We start from the raw sequence: 13,843 nt of genomic DNA, 5'->3' as shown, positions 1-13,843 counted from the left end.
ACATTTTTAATGTGAATATAAAAAAAGGTTTATAACATTAATGGTTTTTAACAAAAGAAAATTAAAAATAAGAGTTTTTATATAACTAACTATTTTTTGATGTTAATATAAATTTATTGTTAAATTGTATGTATGTATGTACACAAAGCGATTATCGTTTTAGTAAGAATTTTATTAAGAATCTCATAAAATAGAATTCTCTAAAATTCCAAAAAATACAATTTTGGAAATTATTTGTAATTTTAAAATAAATTTATTATTTATTTTATTATTATTTGTATGTGAACACAAAACCTTAAATGTCACTATTGTTTTACTGAGAGTTTCATGAAAGAGCTCATAAAATAGAATTCTTTGAAATGCTAAAAAATAAATTTTTAGAATTATTGACAATTTTTAATTTTAAAATAAAATTATTATTAAAATTAAATTTGTATGTACACAAAACCTTAAATACCATTACCGTTTGAACAGGAGTGTTTAAAAAAAAAAAACTATTTATAAACATAAATTAAAATTCTTTGAAATTTCACTTGAATATTTTGGTAATTAGAATTTTAGAATTTCTTCCCATTCCTTACCGAAAGTGGAAATCTTGAAAAATGTGTGGTAATCTTGAAATCTTGAAGTTGCGAGGTTACGAACTTGGAGCTTTTGGAGCGAAAGAACGATAAACCCGAAACCGCAGACATTTGTACGCTCGAAATCGAATTCGATACGTTTTAAATATATAAATAAATAAACATTATCGGTTAGTTGGTGTCTGGAAGACGCTCAATACCAAACATTTAACGTTAGTTTTTTCGTTCACATTGAACAAATTCTGAGCCGAACTGAAATCCGATGAGTTGTTGGCGCCGTCGTCGTCGTCGCCGTCGCCAATTAGCGCCGACAGCGCGTTACCACAAAGCGACAACAACAACAACAACAACAAGAGCAAAGCAAAGTTTTGTATTGCGATGCCTAATCTCAAATCTAATACAGAGCCAAAGCTACGCTGCGGTTGCTTTGTTGTACATTGCACATACATACATACATATGTACGTACGTAAAACATTTTTGATAAACCAGCAGCGACGTCGCTGCCGACGTTGACGTCGCCGTCGCCGTCGCTTTGGTTTGCTTTAACAATAAATGCCAGTGCTGGAGTAAGCAGTAAACTCAGTGATCTGGCGACACGCAAAACACACACACAGGTGAAAGCAAAGTTTCTACACATTTTGTACGGATTAACATTTTCAATTGACGTAACACACAATGGCCACCTATGAGCAAGTTAAAGATGTGCCCAATCATCCAGAGATCTATTTGATTGATGTGCGCAACCAGGACGAACTGAAAGCCACTGGCACCATTCCAGCCAGTCTCAACATTCCCTGTACGTATTCACATTATTCCACTGGAATAAGCTTCCATTTACTAAGCAACCCTTAATATTTAGTGCCCGATCTGGACGCGGCTTTAAAGACGAGCGCTGAGGACTTTAAGCAGAAATATGGTCGCGAAAAGCCTGGAAATAATGCTGACATCATTTTCACTTGTCGCTCGGGAAAGCGTGCCAAAGAGGCTGAAACAATTGCCAAGAATGCGGGCTTTACCAAGTGAGAGTTTATCAATTCTCATCTAATTTCGAAGCTCTTATCTTTCATCTCTTTCTAACATTCATAGCATACGCGTCTACAGTGGCTCTTGGCTGGAATGGGCCGAAAAGGAAGGTCTGCCCAAGTAAGATCGAAGGCTATCAAAAGGCCGCCTGCACATGCTCATCTTTGGCTCATAGTTTATAAAACTATAATCTTTATTTAAATCTTAAAATGTATGCTTTTTAGATATACGCACATTACTTTAGTCAAATTTATGGTTTCGGATTAAATTGGTTAAATTCTACGCTTTCTATATATACTACTTCAATTAGAGGTGAATGGTGAAATTTGGCAATCACAAAGTGTTTACTTAGATAAGCTGAGCAAACTCAAGCAAATACTTTGTTACGTTATTATTGTGTCGTGGCGTAACGTAAGCAAATACACAACACTCACACACACACATGTACTTTTGTGTGTGTGGCCACTCTCCCTCACTTTGCTTTTTTTTGCGCACTCGCTCTCCCGCGCACTCTCTCACTCTCTTTTAGTTTTGCTTTTCTGTTTTGTTTTGCTATGACCTACCTCAAGCTTTACAAGTGCTGCATATGCAGCTGTAGTTAAAAATAATCGACATTTCGATAGTTATCGAGAAAACGAGAGAGAACACCAGCGAAGTTTTCTATGTAGCCAGCGACCTGTGACATTTTCAAAAGCCGCACAGAAAATTGCATCAGCTGTTGCTGCGCGTCGAGAGAGCGCCGGAAAGTTCTCGGCAAATGGCGTGACATATAAATAGCAGCCGGGCACGCGCTTCGCTCACATTTCGAAACAGTTGATCAAAGCAGACAGAGCTCCAAAGAGCTCTTCACAAAATTACATAGAGGGAATTTCATCAAAAACAACCGGACTTACAAAGATGCGTTCGCTGCCCATGTTTCTGCGCCTGGCCGAGGAGATGTCACGGCTGCCACGTGTGGCGCCCTTCCAGTCGCCCTTGCACTCGCTCTTCCACGATCCTCCACTGTGGTCGGCGGTTGCATTGCCCCGCAACTGGAAGCAGATCGCACGCTGGCAGGAGCAGCAGTTTGCACCACCGGCCACAGTGGGCAAAGATGGTTACCAGGTCAGCTTGGATGTCAGCGTCTACAGGCCCAACGAGTTGACCGTCAAGACCGTCGACAACAGCGTCATCATCGAGGGCAAATCGGAGCAACAGGAGGATGAATTGGGTGGCTATAGCTCCCGTCAATTCTTGCGCCGCTTTGTCCTCCCCAAGGGCTACGATGTGGAACAACTGACCTCTAGTCTAAGCAGCGATGGTGTGCTCACCATCAGCGTGCCCAATCCTCCAGCTGCCGAGCAGGAGGCGCTCAAGGAGCGCGTGGTGCCCATTCAACAAACTGGCTTGGCGGCGGACAACGTCAAGGCGAATCCTCCCAAGGAGGATACGAAGAAGTGAACAACAATATATTGGGGCCATCTTTCCCTTCCCTATTCGTATTTATCTTTAGAGTAGCAACAAATTCAAAGTCTGTAAAATTAGCAATAAATAATTACAAAGTAATGCAATTGCGTGTATTCGACTGTGGGATACCCGGTACTTCTCTTTGGGGTGCTTACCTTATTCTTTACCTCTGTCTCTTCGCAATTGGAGATCATAGTAAATTATCAGATATATAATTCTTTAACCTGTCATCTAAGGATGGTATCTCTTTATAGTTTAGGCCTTTTATTCTGATTCAAGTTTGTTTTTTAAGGAACCGATGTTTCTCTCTTTTAATCTACCCCTTTACCTAATAGGTGTTGGATGTAAAAACGTAAACAAATAATGTGCATCTACTTTCGCTTGGCAATCGCCACTTGCACTTAATGTGCCATCTCCTCCCGATTCCGTGGATACCTTCTCTTCCTGCCTTGCCTTTTCCTCTTCTGTCCGCTCCTTCTAGTTTGTTGCTTCCTTCTACTTCTGCTATTTTCTCCTCCGTGTTGCCTTTATATTCTTCTAATGCCATCTCCTCCTCTGTAGCCTCTTCCTCATCTGTTGCCTGCTTCTCATCTGTTGCCTCCTCCTGCTTTATTGCTTGTTCCCCGCCTGTTCGCTCCTCATCTTCTCCCTCTCCTACACTCTCCTCGATGACGTCCACTTGACTCGCGTCCAACATTGCGCTTGCATCTTGTTTGGCGACCTTCGCGCATCGAGCAAATGAATCATCAATCCCCTACACATTGCCCATCCGCATCCGACACGAGTCGAGGCCAATTGCTCGTCGTCTTCTTCGTCGTCGTCTCTCGATGATGATCAACGTCGCGTAGGCTATAAAAGCGCTGACGGCGCCGTTGACAATTTTTATAAGCATCTTGAACGCGCGCATCTTGTGATGGCTTTGGTGCGAAGCTCCTCGTATCGTGATCTTGCCCGGGAATTGGATCGTCCGCGTCCGCTCTACCAACCGTCCTACGACTTGTATCCCTATCTCTGGGATGATCCACGCAGCTGGTGGCCCAACACTACTGTTCCCTCCGCTTTAAGCAGTCGGGATTATCTGCGTCCCTTGGATGAGCTGGTGTCACGTCGAGTGCGCAATCAATTGATCCAATCCTCGCCTTACGAATGGTCGTATCCCATGCGATGGGACAACTACTATGCGGGGGAGCGTGTGCATGCGGATGAGAAGGGATTCCGCATCGATATCGATGTGCGTCAATTTCGCCCGCATGAAATTGTGGTGAAGACCAACGATGACTATGTCATGGTCGAGGGTAATCATGGCAAGCGCAACGAAGGCGCCAATGGCTACGTGGAGAGACACTTTGTGCGCAAATATCTTCTGCCCCGCGGCTACAACGCCAACGAGGTCATCTCGGACATCTCCACCGATGGCATTCTCACCATTAAGGCGCCTCCGCCACCACCAGCCAAGTACTACAGTCCAAGCGAGCGGTTGGTGCGAGTTCATGAGACGGGCAAACTGGCGTTGCCCTGGAAATAGTGCAGAGCATCCTCCTTCTCCTCTTTAGACTGCCCCTGATTCAAGGTGAACTATTTTTGGCGCAGCGAAATTAGTTTTAAATAAGCAAAATAAATATGTGTGCAAGCACTGGCAGCAACAACAACGTAATGCGCAATAAACCGTTGCAGCAGGTGCAAGAGTGCAGTGTGACCCTACGGAAGTGTGACCGCCGCAAAGCTGTCCTTAAAAAATATACTAGCCGGCTCAAACAATTATACTAAAGCAGAGAGCATCCTTTTGCAGCATATACAATTTGTTCAACTCAATATACTAATAATAAAAATACAGCGAAAAAGAGAATAAAAATACTTTACGTATAAATAGACTATTTTTATGCTTTGAATTTGCATGCATGATTTACAACAGCAGCAAATGGCAATTGCTTCCGTAAAATTATAGACACCTCCAAATTAAACGGAAATAGTCACAGAAAAATTGTCTTATAATTTTGCTATGAACCTTAGATTCACATCAAATGGCAGCAAAGTCTCAACATAAAATCTTGACTGCAAAATTTGTTTGAAAGGAAATGCATATAAATTGTGTCGTTCAAATGTTAAGCCTCATTTTTGTACTTTATTGACTACAACAATTCATTAGCGCCATTTTTGATGTTATAAAAAGCAACCAGTAAAAAGTATGTACGTACTTTCATAGGTGATGTACATTCATACATACAGACATACATAAACTTAATAAACTTCTTAACTATTCAAACTTGTAGTTTTTTAATGAAGCTGGCAAAGGCAAATATATAAAACCATTAAAAATCACTACCTAAAAAAATAAAATACCAAATGTTTTTATTTCCCATTTTGCAAATGAATGACAAATTTGTACATATTCGTTTTTAATCGTTTATTTTAAGTCTTTTGCTCAATAAATACAATGGGTATAAAATCACAGGGAATGTGGAGGAAAAGCTGTGCAGCCTACTTGGTGCCATTGGTGAGCTTCTCCTCAGGCTTCGTCTCCGCGGTATTCGACTTCACATTGAGGTGAGCTGGTCCCACCTGCTGGATTTGAATGTGGCGCGCCTTCGATTTGTCCTGAATGGCCTGTGGCTTTGGCACATTGACAGTGAGCACGCCATCCGAGGACAACGAGGACATCACCTTGTCAGCCTCGTAGCCTTCTGGCAAGGCATAGCGACGTACAAAGTGCCGTGAGATGTAGCCATGATCATCTTCGCGCTCCTCGTGCTTGCCCTCGACCATGATGGAGTTGTTGACCACCTTGACAGTGAGTTCGTTAGGACTGAACTGTGTGACATCCATGCACACCTGGAAGCCATCTTTGCCCACCTGCGACATGGGCATATTCCAGGCATCTCCAGCTCCGTTGGATTGCTTGAGCATGTCGCGCTTTTGACGATTGCCCATCAACAGCTTGTTGTTGGCGGGCGATGTGGGGCAGGCAGGATGTGCGCACTGCCAGGGATTCATCAGCAAGGATGGTGTTGTGGACCACGATTGCAGCTGGCGGGGATGCATGCCCATGCCAAAGTCGTAGACGGGTTGACGTGTGCCCTGGAGGGCGTCCATCAGTGAGAGCATATGAGACATCGACATCTTTTCTGATTTACAGTTTTCACTTCTTTTTAAATTTCAACTTTGCTTTTCGCACTGCGAAAGTTCTGTTTGCACTAACAACTGTTAAACAACTGTAATGGCAGCCGCCTTGGCGTCGGCTTTATATAGCCCTAAAAGAGCAGCTAGTGCGTGTGTGAGTTTGACATTTCTAGAAACATCGCGCCCTTTCTTTTGTGAGAGTGGGAGAAACATATGTACGTGTCTAGCTGCTAGATGCCGGTTTGTATTTGTGTGTGTGTGAAAGAGCGCGCGACTGTGAAATAAGAGCTTTAAAAATGCAACGGGAACACAAACGCAAAAGGGCAAACGACAAACAAATACTCTTTGAATTCTTTATTTACTTGTAAGTTAAGTACATAATGTGCTTAATGTTTACTGAATACTTGTAGTCGTAATTGTTTCACACTTTTGCTGTGTAGGAAATTATAATTTCATATCATAGTTTCATCTCTTCTCTGCGTTCTCTTGGGAACTTGTGTCTCTTTCTATCTCTCTAATATTCTTGGTGTATTTGCGAATTTGTGGAATTAAACACAAAAAACATTTAGAGCATAAAACGCGCAAATTTCTCTTAATTCTTGTGGTTGTATGTAGTTGTAGTTCTCTTTAATTCAGTCTCTCTTTATTCATTTGGCCTCTTCAGCCTTGCCGCCGGCAGCGACAGCGACAGCAACGGGAACTGTGACTGTGACTGCAGCACCATTCTCATTGTTGGCCTGATTTTTGGCCAGCAATATGGCTGCATCCTCAGCAGCAATTTCCTCGGCACCTTTGACGCTCTTCTCCTCCTTTGGGGGCTCCTCTGCTGCCGTTGTAACCGTTTCTGTTTTGGCTTTCTTGGCGGCTGGCATCTCATCCTCCTCGTCCTGCTGCTGTTGCTGCTCTTCTTTCTTCTCGGCGATGCTTGACTTGCCATTGGCATTGGCATCTTCGGGTTTCGATTCCTCTGCAGCGCTGCTGCTGCTGCTGCTAACGGCGGCGTCTTCTTTGGCGGCGCTTGCAGCTTCGGCAGAGTCCACTTCCATCAGAGACTCTGACTCTGGCTGCTGCTGCTGTTCGCCGTTGTTGGCACTCGAATTAGAATTGGCAATGGAAGTAGTTGTTGTGGCATTGTTGTTGCTATTGGAAGTTTGCACATCGGGCTCAGTCTCTGTCTCTTTTGTTTTTGCATTTGCAGTTTCTTCTGCAGTCGTAGTCGCAGTCGCAGTGGATGCGTTGACGTTGGCGTTGACATCGACGGCAACAGCGGCTGCCGCAGTTGTTTCTACATTGCCATTGCGCTCTTCGGCGCATTTCGAATCGCTGCTCTTCGGCTCGCTGTTGTTAGTGTTGGTGCTGCTTTTCGGCTCGCTGTTGTTGTTATTCGTAGTGTTGTTGACTGCGCTCTTCGGCTCGCTGCTGGTCGTGTTGCTCTTCGGCTCGCTGTTGTTCGTGATGCTCTTCGGCTCGCAGCTGTTCGTGTTGCTCTTCGGCTCAATGCTGTTCGTGTTGCTCTTCGGCTCACTGTTGTTGTTATTATTCGAGTTGTTGCTCTTCGACTCGCTGTTGTTGTTGAGAGCAGCCGATACTGCAGCTGTTTTTGGCGATGGCTGCGCTTCACCTTCGTTCGTTGCTTTTGGAGTTGCCAACTGCACATCCTTCGGCTGCTGCTGTGGCTGCTGCGACTGCGACGCCGACTGCAGCTGCTGTATGTCGACAATGCGCTCCACGGCTCTCTCTTCACCCAGCTTGGGAGCGGGCGGCGGCGGTGGTGGCGCACGAACAGTGAGAATGCCGTCCGAAGAGAGCGTGGAATGAACGTCGGCCGGATCGAAGCCCTTGGGTAGCAGATATTTGCGTATAAAGTGACGCGAGATGACCCCATGTCCGTCCTCCTTCTCGTCGTGCTGCCCCTCGACGACGATGCAATTGTCGATGGTCTTCACACTGAGCTCGTCGGCAGCGAACTGCTTGACGTTCATGCTCACCTGGAAACCATTCCGATTGACCACCGAGTAGGCAGAGGAAGAAGTTGCTGCTGTTGTCTTGGCTGCTGCTGCTGCTGATGGTGTTGCTGAAGAGGAGGAGCAGGCGGAAGCGGTGGAGGAACTCGAGTTGACCTTGTCGCCCATCTCCTTCTCCAACTCCAGCAGCGATTTATTACAGCAGACGGTCTTGGCTCCGGCCACACGTCCATAGGGATGATGGCGATGCCCCATTCCCATGCCCAATCCCAAACCACTCTTGATAGGCACCCAGAGCAGCGATGTGCCCCCCTGCCGGCGGGGAGGAGGAGTGGCCAAGACGTGTGGCAGCCACACGGCGACCCGATGGCGGCGACAGCTGTTGTTGTTGTGCGGCTTGTGTTGAGGTTGCTCCGGCTGCTGCGGCTGCCAGCTGCTGCTCCAAGGGATACACACCGAAGCCACCTCCCCCCAACCTCATCCATGAGGTCCAGGCCGAGATTGAGATTGCGTTGCAAGTTGAAGTCGTGCAACTCCTCCGCAAGATCGAGTATAAATGGTATTAGTGACATTTTCTCTTCTCTTCTCGTTTTCGTTTTTCACTTTATTTGCTGGCTGGGATCTCTGGATGACGCGACACTGGACACTAGACACTGGACTTGGACACTCTATATAGAGGAGGAAAACACGACGCGATGCGATGCGTTGCGCTGCGATCCGTTCCGGCTTCTAACTGGATGACGTTTGAGGGCTTATTGCTGAATGCGGCTGCTTTTAAACGGCTGTGCAGCGCTGAATGGAAAACGTTTTGTCTGGCCTGGAAAACGTGCCTGGATGAGTGGAAGGCAGCAAGCAGCTCAGTATCGCTCTCTCCCTCTCACACTCCTATGCAAAGTGAAGTGAGGCTGTGGCGAAATAATCATTGTTTATTTGCACAGTTTTTGGGAATTGTCGAAAAATAAAATCAATAGCAGCCAACTGGCGACAATCATGAAATAAGAGCTGAAAACATATACAAAATGTACATACAAGCATACGTACATACATATGTACATACATCGCATACATACAAACATTCACACACACTCATGCTATGTTTATTTGCAGACAGCTTTGCTGGCAATTTTCCGGTTGGCAGAACAAAGAAAGTATTCCAGGCAAAAACCGGCAAACTTGACAAACCAACGAAAAAAACGAAAAAAAGGAAAAAGTAGAAACCGGCTTCAGCCTCTCGCGACCTACGCCTTTTTGCCCAGACACACACTCAAATTAAACTACAAACACCCATACACACACACACACACAACATGTACTATTCACACACACACGCATACGCTGCTGCTGCTGCGTCGCATGTAAAGTGGCCATGTTGCAGCTGAATTCCCACCGCTCAGCCGGCAAAAACAGCTAAAACAGCTGAGAGCGCCAGCAACAAACAACAACAACAAACCGCGACGTTCAGTGCCGGCAACTACAACAACAGCTGGTTGGCTGCGTCTCTCCAGCGCATGTATGTCTGCATGTGTGTGTGTGTCTGGAAGGCCGACCGGCAACCGCGACAGCGACAATTTCGCCAATGATAACAATAAGCTGCAGAGCAGGATGGAGATGGCAAAGTCAGCAGCAGCGAAACATGCGCAGTGTTGTCAACCGTATATGAGAGCAGCAACTGCAACTGTGTGCAGTCAGCAGCAAAAGCAGCTGTGGGTGAGGCGCTGCCTTGTATGTAAGTATGTATGTATCAAATGGAAGTACACGTATGTATGGTCATGTGTATGTGTGCAATCAGCGTCCAGACGAGAGGCAGACAATCGTTGTGGAGACTTGGGCAACTGTGCGATTGGAGAGAGGGTTGCAACTTGCAAAACGCAGCAGCAGAAGCAGAAGCAGCGAAGGTGTATGGTAATGAAATTGCACACACACATGCAAGTGCTTACACATTCATACACATGTCGATGTTGTGTATGTTGTGTATGTGTTTGTTTGTCATTTGTGGAGAGCATAGTCTGGAAGTGATGAAGCAGAATGAGATTACAAATGTAAGAACTGAGGATTTGAGTGCAGAGTTACATTCTACTACATAAATATTTTTTGTGTGCATATATTGTACATACATACGAGTATTTATCTACATGTCAATGCATTGTATGCAACAATAATGTTATTGTACATATGAACATACATATATAAACTGTTATGTATTATGTATGTATATGTATGTACATTGGAAGCCAGGCTGCAAATGCCGCTTAAACGTAAAACGTGCAGAAATACGCATAAATACGCTGACATGAATGGTATTTATTAGAAACATTTGTACGTATGTACATATGTATGTACATTTGAAATAACAGTGCTTACTATCTACTATGTATGTTTATGTACATATGTAGATACCTACAGACGTGTGTTCATACAGCAGTGAATATGAATGCATATGTATGTATATATGTACATATATGCATAGGTACATATTTAAATACCATCCATAAAGGTATAAAAACTTTTTCATATTCATACAGGCAATTAGACAAGAAAATGTGTTGACAATCAGAAAATTAACAGATCCCGAGTATGTTTTTTATTTATTTTTTAATATCAAAAGTATGCTCTTCAGTTTAATGACATTGGTTTGGTTACGTTCATAATTAGTTAAATTAGGGATATTATAAAATACCAATGTTTGAAAATATACTAAAATTGTTAAATACAAAATTTATTGCTCTTTGCTGTGTACTTTATTTTATTTCTGATTAAAAAGTATTCGAAAGTTATAAAAGTTTTAAAACGCACATTAAATTATGAATTAAACTACAGAATAATCGTCTAAGTACTCAAACAACACCTGTAAACAAAGTCCTATTATGTCATTTATGTACCTTTGTAACTTAAAACCAGCTGAAGATAGTACATAGCATAAAGCAAAGTTGATATTTAAGGTAAAATCATGAAGTACACATTCTTTTCTATGTACGAATCTATGTACTTAGGAAATAATTACTTAAGAGGTGTACAATGTACATACATACATATGTATGTTTGTATGTATATGTATGTACATACACCTAGTATGAATGTCACAGTGGGTCAAGGGTTCGTTTCTTTGCCTTGAATTACAGAATTTCAACTTACATACCTCTTTTGTGAAATTGTATTTATTGAGTTTTTATGCATTAAATATTTTCAAAGTAAATTAACTACTTTATTTACTTGAACATTTCGAAAGAAATGAAAATTAATGCGATTCGCAAAGCATCTTTCTTCAAATAAGTTTATCTGGCAGTTGCCAGAGCCGCGTAGAATATTCTTTCAGTATCTCTCTCTCTGTCACTCTCTCGCTGTTTCTATTATCATACTCACGATGAGTAATTGTAACTGTAATTTGTGTGCTCATCTGTCGCACTCTCGCTTTCTTTCAGTGCCATGGCGATTGTTGCGTATAAATATCGTACATAATGCAATACATAATATGTATTTATGTACATTCTTTTCGCATGTACATTTTTCGAGTTGCTTCCAGAACAATTTTCTACGCGAAAACAGAGCCAGAAGTTTCGCTGTCCCTTTGACATCTGCCCCGTCTCGCTCACACGCACGAAAGCTGCCAACGAAGTGGCGAGCTATAAATAGGCGACGATTCGTTTGCTCGGCATCAGTTCGAAACGAAAAGCCGAAGCAACAACAAGTCGCTCGCCAAGGAGTTGGTGTGAAAAAAAAATAACAAATCTGCAAACTTCAATTGAAATACACTTTTGTTTTTGAGAATATCATGGCTGCCAATCTTCCATTGCTGCTCAGCCTGGCTGATGATTTGAATCGCATGTCCGTGGCTCCATTCTACGAGTCACCCTGTTGCTGGCGTCGTCAGCAGAGGAATCCTTATCTGGCACTCGCCGCACATCCTTTGGAGCAACAGCTGAAGCAACTGGACAAACCCGCCGCCTGTAAAGTGGGCAAGGATGGTTTCCAGGTGTGCATGGATGTCGCTCAATTTAAGCCCAGCGAACTCAATGTCAAGGTGGTGGACAATTCGATTGTCGTCGAGGGCAAGCATGAGGAGCGCGAGGATGATCACGGCTACATCACCCGGCACTTTGTGCGTCGCTATGCTCTACCGGAGGGCTACGAGCCGGAGAAGGTCGCCTCCACGCTGTCCTCGGACGGAGTGCTCACTGTGAATGTGCCAAAGCCGTTGGCCATCGAGGAGAAGGGCAGCGAGCGCATTGTTCAGATCCAGCAGGTGGGACCAGCTCATCTCAATGTGAAGCACAATGCCAAGGAACAGATTGAGGAGGCTGCCACCAATGACAAGTAAATGGAGCATCAAATCATCACCAAGTCATACATCATTATACTATTAATAATTATAATAATCAAAGTCAATGTCTGTTTTATATACGAAATACATCACGCATTAAAAAATAATACAGTGAGTCATCATAGTATAGCAACACCCATCATTTTAAAAGCATAAAAGAGATTGTAACTGCATTTACTTTTTACGATATAACGAAAATCGTAATGAATTAAAAATTACACTTAGTCAAAAATAGTTTAGCACACCTATCCATTATTAGTGGCTTACATCAAATAAAACATTTGCATTGTAACTGCATTTACTGTTTACGAAATTATGTTTATATTATATATTATAACTTCATTTATATTATGAAATGATAATAAAAAATATTAAATGGTAATAAAGGACTTTTATTATGCACCCATAAAACGTGTGCGCAATTACTTTTGCGAGTGACTTTGACCAGGGCTGCAGCAGTGCAATACAGAAAGTTTTCGGGCAAACACACACACACACATAAAAAGGGTACATAAGTATGCATGTGTGTACACATTTTTGCAACTTTTTCATCAGCGAATGCATCAGCAGCGAAATGTTTGCAGCAAAGAGAGCATACAAAAAAAAATCAATCCGTGTCTGAGTGTGTTTGCTATGTACCGCACACACACACACACAGAGAACACATTTGCACTTGGGCAATAAATAAGAATGACACAAAAGGAAAACAATAACAAACCGGCTGGGCAAACAGAGATAGCATGAGTTCAATGCACTTGCATACACTCAACGTCGCGCTCTCTTCCCTATCACTCTCTCTCTCAATCGCGGTGACTGCGCTTTGCTCTCGCTTTGATTTAGCACTTTAGCATTTAACACTGCAGTGGCAAAAATGCAAAAGGAAATAATTAAAATAAATAGCTGCTTAAACATTTACAATTTATTTTCATACATTCATACGTACATACATTTGTCGGCATTTGAAAACTTCAAGAAATTGCAAGAACTTTCTCAGTGTGTGAGATCGAGAGAGCGAACAAACAAACAAACAGTTTAGCCCATGATACAATTATAGAAGGTAGTCTCGTCGGAAAAAGATTTCGTCTTTCGTACGCATTCGTTTTTCGACGCAAGACGAATTTTTTTCTGCAATTAACCCTTGTGCAAAATGACATTTTGCAATGTATGCCGTAGACACGGATAGAATTAAAACATTAAGAGAATTAGAGAATTCTCATATATATTATTAATATTGTTCATAAACAATTTACATTTTAAAAATATGTCAAGGAGACATTGATATCAGCTTCAAAATATGTAAATATTAATATCATCGTCTAAGGGTTAATGCGCATTTCATTGTCGTCTCGCTCACACTGCTGTGCTGAGACTCTTTCACTCGCACTCATTGTTA

General features: G+C 42.9%; 6 protein-coding genes across 6 annotated transcripts; 4 read left to right on the top strand and 2 right to left on the bottom strand.

The window, feature by feature from the left end:
* Nucleotides 1–1,153: 1,153 nt before the first annotated feature.
* Nucleotides 1,154–1,887, top strand: LOC132793999 (rhodanese domain-containing protein CG4456). Its single transcript, XM_060804201.1, has 3 exons — nt 1,154–1,378; nt 1,442–1,601; nt 1,669–1,887. The coding sequence occupies exons 1-3, from the start codon at nt 1,258–1,260 to the stop codon at nt 1,727–1,729; spliced, it is 342 nt and encodes a 113-aa protein (XP_060660184.1). The 5' UTR covers nt 1,154–1,257; the 3' UTR covers nt 1,730–1,887.
* A 444-nt stretch (nt 1,888–2,331) lies between these two features.
* On the top strand, nt 2,332–3,150 carry LOC132793996 (heat shock protein 22). Its single transcript, XM_060804197.1, has one exon. It carries the CDS (start codon nt 2,503–2,505, stop codon nt 3,043–3,045), a length of 543 nt encoding a protein of 180 aa, XP_060660180.1. The 5' UTR covers nt 2,332–2,502; the 3' UTR covers nt 3,046–3,150.
* Nucleotides 3,151–3,930: 780 nt separating this feature from the next.
* On the top strand, nt 3,931–4,922 carry LOC132793993 (heat shock protein 27). The gene has a single exon (XM_060804195.1). It carries the CDS (start codon nt 3,965–3,967, stop codon nt 4,574–4,576), a length of 612 nt encoding a protein of 203 aa, XP_060660178.1. The 5' UTR covers nt 3,931–3,964; the 3' UTR covers nt 4,577–4,922.
* A 518-nt stretch (nt 4,923–5,440) lies between these two features.
* On the bottom strand, nt 5,441–6,277 carry LOC132793992 (heat shock protein 26). The gene has a single exon (XM_060804194.1). The coding sequence runs from the start codon at nt 6,166–6,168 to the stop codon at nt 5,530–5,532; it is 639 nt and encodes a 212-aa protein (XP_060660177.1). The 5' UTR covers nt 6,169–6,277; the 3' UTR covers nt 5,441–5,529.
* A 230-nt stretch (nt 6,278–6,507) lies between these two features.
* On the bottom strand, nt 6,508–8,891 carry LOC132793988 (heat shock protein 67B1). The gene is given in 3 exon segments (XM_060804188.1): nt 6,508–8,444; nt 8,446–8,616; nt 8,618–8,891. Coding segments are annotated over 3 exon segments (1,887 nt in total). The 5' UTR covers nt 8,705–8,891; the 3' UTR covers nt 6,508–6,815.
* Nucleotides 8,892–11,876: 2,985 nt separating this feature from the next.
* Nucleotides 11,877–12,684, top strand: LOC132792513 (heat shock protein 23-like). The gene has a single exon (XM_060801923.1). The coding sequence runs from the start codon at nt 11,902–11,904 to the stop codon at nt 12,445–12,447; it is 546 nt and encodes a 181-aa protein (XP_060657906.1). The 5' UTR covers nt 11,877–11,901; the 3' UTR covers nt 12,448–12,684.
* Nucleotides 12,685–13,843: the final 1,159 nt, after the last annotated feature.

The sequence above is a fragment of the Drosophila nasuta genome, chromosome 3 (assembly GCF_023558535.2).
Source record: "Drosophila nasuta strain 15112-1781.00 chromosome 3, ASM2355853v1, whole genome shotgun sequence".
Taxonomy (NCBI): Eukaryota; Metazoa; Arthropoda; class Insecta; order Diptera; family Drosophilidae; genus Drosophila; species Drosophila nasuta.
Note: the sequence above shows the minus strand (reverse complement) of the source record. Positions and strands in the feature narration are given on the sequence as shown.